Raw genomic sequence first — 6022 nt, 5'->3', positions numbered from 1 at the left:
TGTGTGTGACAGGGGGTGGGGCCACAACCTCCCTATCTGCCCTGCTCTGTTCATGACAGGGGAAGGCGCCCCAACCCTCCCCCACGGGCCCTGCTCTGTGTGTGACAGGGTAGAGCCATAACCTCCCCATTGGCCCTGCTCTGTGTGTGACAGGGGGTGGTGCTGCAACCTCCCCATCGACCCTGCCTTGAGTGTGACAGGGGGCGGTGCCCCAACCCCCCAATCGGCCCTACCCTGAGCGTGACTGAGGGTGGCATCGCAACCTCCCGATCCGCCCTGCTCTGTGCATGACAGGGGGCGGCGCCCCAACTCCCCAATCGGCCCTGCTCTGAGCCTGACCAGGGGCTGCACTTAGGGATTGGGCCTGCCCTCTGCCACCCGGGAGCACTACTAAGCCAGCAGGTCGTTTCCTCCCGAGGGGTCCCAGACTGCGAGAGGGCACAGGCCGGGCTGGGGGACCCCCCTTCCCCCCCCCCCCCCGGGGAGAAAAATTTTTCCCGCCAAATTTTTGTGCACCGGGCCCCTAGTATATTATAAAAGCAACCTTACAATATTTTTTGATGCATGAGAGAAATCTGATATGCTACCAAAACTTAATTCTATGATTGAAACTGATATGATCATATATTGAGGCTGTTGGATTATAACCCAGATTTGCATTCTAGGATGTATTTCCCTCATTTGTGACAGTTAGGGTATGAATTTTCTATCCTTATATTTAGTCTCCTGTATTATTAGGTTAGCATTCATGGACTCTCAGGACTCTTGAACTTGTTCTGAAATTATGACTTCCTAGCTCATTTCCTCGATAGTGTATGCAATTATAAGTGACATATAATATCCCGCAAGCTGGAAAATAAATGTAGAATAGGTACTTATCAAAGAGTAATCAAGGATGTACATGAGGGGGTGCCATCCTATATAATAAAAGCCCAGCGACCAAAAAAGCAGAATGACCAGAGACCAGAACCACCACGGCCCCTCACTGGGGCTGGCCCTGCCCCCCCGCAAGTGGTTAGGGGCGATCAAGCAGGCAGGCGAGCAGTTAGGGGCGATCAGGTAGGCAGGCGAGCAGTTAGGGGCGATCAGGTAGGCAGGCGAGCGGTTAGGGGTGATGAGGCAGGCAGGCAGAGCACCACGATCCATCGCCTCAAAGAGGGAGACCCAGGCCGCCCACTACAGCCTGCGGGAGGGATGCTCGGCGGCTGTGATGGGAGGCGCTGGCGGCGGTGGATGCTGCAGGGCAGGGCTGGTGCCATGGCGGCTCCTGAGTGGGCATGGCGCCTGCAGCCTGGCCCAGGCCCTGGGTTGCAGCCTCCACCCACGGCTTCTGCAGGGTTGGACTGCCACTCCTCCTGCTATGATGCCTGGACAGATCCTGGACCCTTCCATGACTGTGGGCTCTCTGCCAGGACTCGGTCCCCTGACTGGACTCCCAGTTCAGACCTGACAGCAGAGGAGCTGAAATACGCTGACATCCACAACATTGGGGCCATGATCGCCCCTTTGCACTTCCTGGAGGTGAAACTGGACAAGAGGCCGCAACCTGTGAAAAGTGGGCTAGACGAGGAGTGGAGGAGGGAAAGGCGCCAGGAAAAGAACAAAGTGGCGGCAGTCCGATGCCGGAACAAAAAGGAGCGATGGAGTTTCTGCAGTTGGAATCTGAGTGGTTAGAGCTCATGAATGCGGAGCTGAAAACCCAGATGGAGGAGCTGAAGCAGGAGCAGCAGCAGCTCATCCTGATGCTCAACCGGCATCGCCCCATCTGCATCATCAGGACCAACAGTGTTAAGACCCCCGACTAAGAAGGCAACCCACTGCTGGAGCAGCTGGAGAAGAAGTGATCATGGGCTGGGAGGAGGAAGGGGAGGAGGAGGAGATGGGGAGAGGAAGGAGGAGGAGGGTCCCAGAGGGCTCTTCCTTGCTGCATGAAAAACTCTTCAATGAGGCTCAGCACAGCCAGCATCAGCCAGGCTTTTTTGTGAAACTCAGATCAGCCACACCAGGGGAAGAAACCCAGGCTGATGAAACCCAGGACCAAGAGCTGAGACCAAAGTAGTCCTGAGAGGGGGCTGTTCTGCCTGGGGCCAGGCTTGCAGGAGGCAGGACAGAGGCTCTGGGACAGAGAGATGCCCAACCAGGCAGCTGTGGGCACTTCTCCAGCATCTCCACCAGGGCACCCACCCAGAGGACCTCCGAGCAGTCAGGAAAAGCCATGAGTTGGAACCAAAATTAGGCTGAGTATGGAACTCGGAGCGAAACTGGACTCCCAGCTCAGCCCTGCAATCTGTTTGCCCCCAGCCCTGACCCTGACCCTGACACAAGGCTGGAGAAGGGCACAGTGCCAGGCTCTGCTGTACCCACCCACCGTGGTCCAGCTCAGTCCTGCCCAGGGTGGCAGCTGGGGCACACCCTCGCCGGCCCTGCTGGAGTGGCTGTGGGCATGAGGCATGGGCACCCTTCCAAAGCACATACTCACTGAATGTTTACAGACTGGCTGTCCTGGCAGGGCTCTCAACTGCACATGTTTTTTATACTTTTTTAAAAATATTTTTTACAAAAAAAAGATTTTATGCAAGCAATATATAAATGGATTTCTATAATCACCCAGTGTGATACACTATAAATATGCTATAGTTTGTTTGTTACGAACAGATATTCATCAGTTATGGCTGGTGCTTTTAACTTCTAAGTACTGTAGTCTGGGTGTTGGGGGTGGCAGGGGCGGGGGTGTGGTGCATTTCCATACTGGTAAACCCTTCATAGTATTCAGTTCTGTGTCGCTCAGTAAACATTACTCTTAAAAAAAAAGAGAGAGAGAGGCCCAGGCTACCTGGCCGGGGTTGCTTCGGTGGGTGGGCAGGGCCTGCCTCTGCAGGGTGATCGATCTGGGGGCCCTGCCCTCGCTTGCCCCACAGAGGGAGGCCCAGGCCACCGGCCAGTGACACTGACGAGTGTGCGGAGCCGGCCAGCGATCGCACCCTACGCCTGTCTCCTGCAGAGGAAGGCGACTGGTGGCAGGGGGCAGCGCTGCAGAGATGGCAAGCAGTGGCGGGGATGGGGGCGGGGCCAGCTGCCAACAGCCAGGGAAGAAAAGCCCCAATAGGCCCTGATGTCAGGCCAGGCCTAGGGACCCTAACATCCGAGGGGTCCTGGATTGCAAGAGGGAGCAGGCCAGGCTGAGGGACCACCCACCCCGCTCCCGAGTGCACGAATTTTGGGGCATCCAGGCCTCTAGTAAGAATATAAGACCCCAAAGAGGCATTGGGCAGTTGAAGCTTATATGCCATCTGGACAAACGAGAGGGAGGCAGGGGCCTGGGATTTCAAAGGGAAAGCAGGCAATTTATATAAATAGATGAAAAAGATCAAACATGTAGTAAACAAATTCTTGCTGGGATACAGAGGGAAGTTCACCAAACAGGCTTTGCTAGATTCCTACCTTGTTGCCACATTTATGTTGCTAAAGTGATGCTCCCTTCCTTTCAGCAGGTTTTTCTATTTGAATTACTTTAGGTAGGTGAAGTGAGAGGGTCAAAGGATCTTTTTAAGTCTTTAATAACCAGCTTAAAATCAACTTCCCAAAAGGCATATTTTGGGGTGGCAAAACTTTGTTCCTCTTCATTACTTATTCAGATGTAGCTAAAATTGAATGGGACTTCCAGAGTTTTTATGTAGTTATAGAAAATAGATTTGGAGGTGAAGTTTTCTTTTGTTAAAGCAAACATCTTTAAGATGGCTATATTACATGAATCAAATTATATCTTTTAACAAATCCTTCAGGTTTAATCATTGCTTTAATGAAAGAATACACTAGTGTATATATAAAAACAATTACATTTTGAATCTATTATTTTATTCTACATTGGTATTTTATTATTTTTCTTAATTATTAAATAACTACAGAAGAGAACTACTTTTTCTCTTAAGTTCTATACATAGTAAGTTATTTTTTTATCTTCTACTTTAAGTTATACATTGAAGCAGCAGATATTGTCGAGTTCCTAAGCAAACCGGAACGGGAAGAATTTCTCCCACGGTAATACTGGAATTTCTGTTGTTTTTTTCTTATTTGTATATTTGTAATAGGCAACCAAGTTAAAAGAGCTTTTGTTTAAACATGCAGTTGTTTTAAATTAAATGTCTTTTCTGAAACCTAGCCCATTTGCTTCTGCAGTCATTTCCCTTTTTAGAGCTGACATGTCATAATGCCCTATATCTTTACCACTTTATAAATTATAAATAAAAAGTTTTAAATTATATATTTTTATGAGAATGGTTAGCATTCAAAATACCACTCTGATGAACAGTTACTATCTGCAACTTTTATTTGTATCAGCAATTCACCTTTTTGAGTCACAAATCTCTGAGAATCTGATTAAAGCTTATGGATTCATTCGCTCCAAAATCACATACCCCAAAAGTTCTGCCTTCAATTTAAAGTACTTTAAGTTTGTGTCAACAATGAAACTAATCTTAATGTTTTAAATGCCTTTCTGTTTTCTTTGGTATGTTCTTTTCTTCAGAGGAGATAGATATGATGCCTTACGAGCCTGCATTGGAGACACTTTGTGTCAGAAGCTACAAAATTTGAATATCTTCTTAGTAAGTATAATAATGATGAAAATAAATAGTACATTCAAACTGCTATTATATATCATCAAGTAAATTTATTAAAGCAAATTTGACTATAAAATGAGTAGTTTCTAACATAGTAGACATTCAGTAAATCTTTAGAACAGGAGTTTACAGACTGTGGCTGGCAAACCAAATCCATCTTCCTACTTGTTAATAAAGTTTCATTGGAGCACATTCATTCACTTATTATTGTCTAGAATTTCTTTTCTGCTATAATACTTGTTTGACAGAGACCATATGGAGTGAAGCTGAAAATATTTGCTGTTTGGCCTTTTACAGAAAATATTTGCCAACCCCTGATCTAAGGAATTAATACATTTAAGATGAAAATATGTGTATTATAGTTTTGAACATTACATAATTTCTAGAAATACATTAAAATTGGTTGGGTGTTTGTTTTTTGTGTTTCTCTTTTTTTTCTCACCAAATGGAAGAATATGGAGGTGCATTCTATCTTTCTTAAATTACCAAAGAATCTTTTTTATTAAAATACTAGAGGCCCGGTGCACGGATTTGTGCACCCATGGGGTCCCGCAGCCTGGCCTGCGCCCTCTTGTAATGTGGAACCTCTCGGGGGATGTAGTAGTGCACAAAGCGGCAGGTGGCCAGGGAGGAGCCTGAGCCCAGACCGGGCACTGCATCGCTTTTGCTCATCCCCGCCCCGCTGCGCCTGCTGCTGCCACCGCTCAGTAGTGCTACTGTGGAGGCGGGAAAGGCTCATGCCATCGCAGTTGTGCTTGTCAGCCATGAGCCCGGCGTCTGGAGCCTGGTGTCTGGCGTCTGTCAGTCAGCTGAGTGGCGCTTCCACTGTGGGAGCGCACTGACCACCACAGGGCTGCTCCTGCATTGAGCGACTGCCCCCTGGTGGTCAGTGTGTGTCATAGCAACTGGTCACTTAGGGTTTTATATATATACTAGAGGCCCAGTGCACGAGATTTGTGCACTGGGGGAGGGGGTCCCTCAGCCCGGCCTGTGTCCTCTTGCAGTCTGGGACCCCACTGCCTGCAATGGAGGTGGGAGAGGCTCCTGCCACCACCGCTGCGCTCGCCAGCTGTGAGTCTGGCTTCTGGCTGAGTGGCGTTCCCCCTGTGGGAGTACACTGACTACCAGGGGGCAGCTCCTGCGTTGAGTGTCTGCCCCCTGGTGGTCAGTGCACGTCACAGTGACTGGTCATTCGGCCATTCGGTCGGTTTGCATATTACGCTTTTATTATATAGGATAGATTGCACTAATGATTTTTGCTGTTTGTTTTTAGCTTATATTTAAAAAAAGAACTCACTATTTGGCTTTCCTTGGAATTTTAAAATGTTTTCTCTTTGAAGGAAAGGCAAATATTGTGCTTTTTCTTACTTTTTTTAAAATTATATATTTTATTTGTTTTTAAA

General features: G+C 48.0%; 1 protein-coding gene and 1 pseudogene across 1 annotated transcript in view; both read left to right on the top strand.

Moving 5' to 3' along the window:
• The window catches only part of LOC102259121, a 15707-nt pseudogene extending 13863 nt beyond the window's left edge, over nt 1-1844 (top strand).
• Nucleotides 1-6022, top strand: part of UBA6 (ubiquitin-like modifier activating enzyme 6) — an 81942-nt gene that overhangs the window by 38199 nt on the left and 37721 nt on the right. Inside the window, exons 16-17 of the mRNA XM_005868890.2 lie at nt 3971-4038; nt 4526-4604. Of these exons, the coding sequence (XP_005868952.2) occupies nt 3971-4038; nt 4526-4604 (147 nt within the window). The remainder of the gene's footprint in view (nt 1-3970; nt 4039-4525; nt 4605-6022) is intronic.

The sequence above is a fragment of the Myotis brandtii genome, unplaced genomic scaffold (genome assembly GCF_000412655.1).
Source record: "Myotis brandtii unplaced genomic scaffold, ASM41265v1 scaffold28, whole genome shotgun sequence".
Lineage (NCBI taxonomy): Eukaryota > Metazoa > Chordata > Mammalia > Chiroptera > Vespertilionidae > Myotis > Myotis brandtii.
The sequence above is the reverse complement of the archived record's forward strand: the minus strand, read 5'-3'. Positions and strand labels throughout refer to the sequence as shown.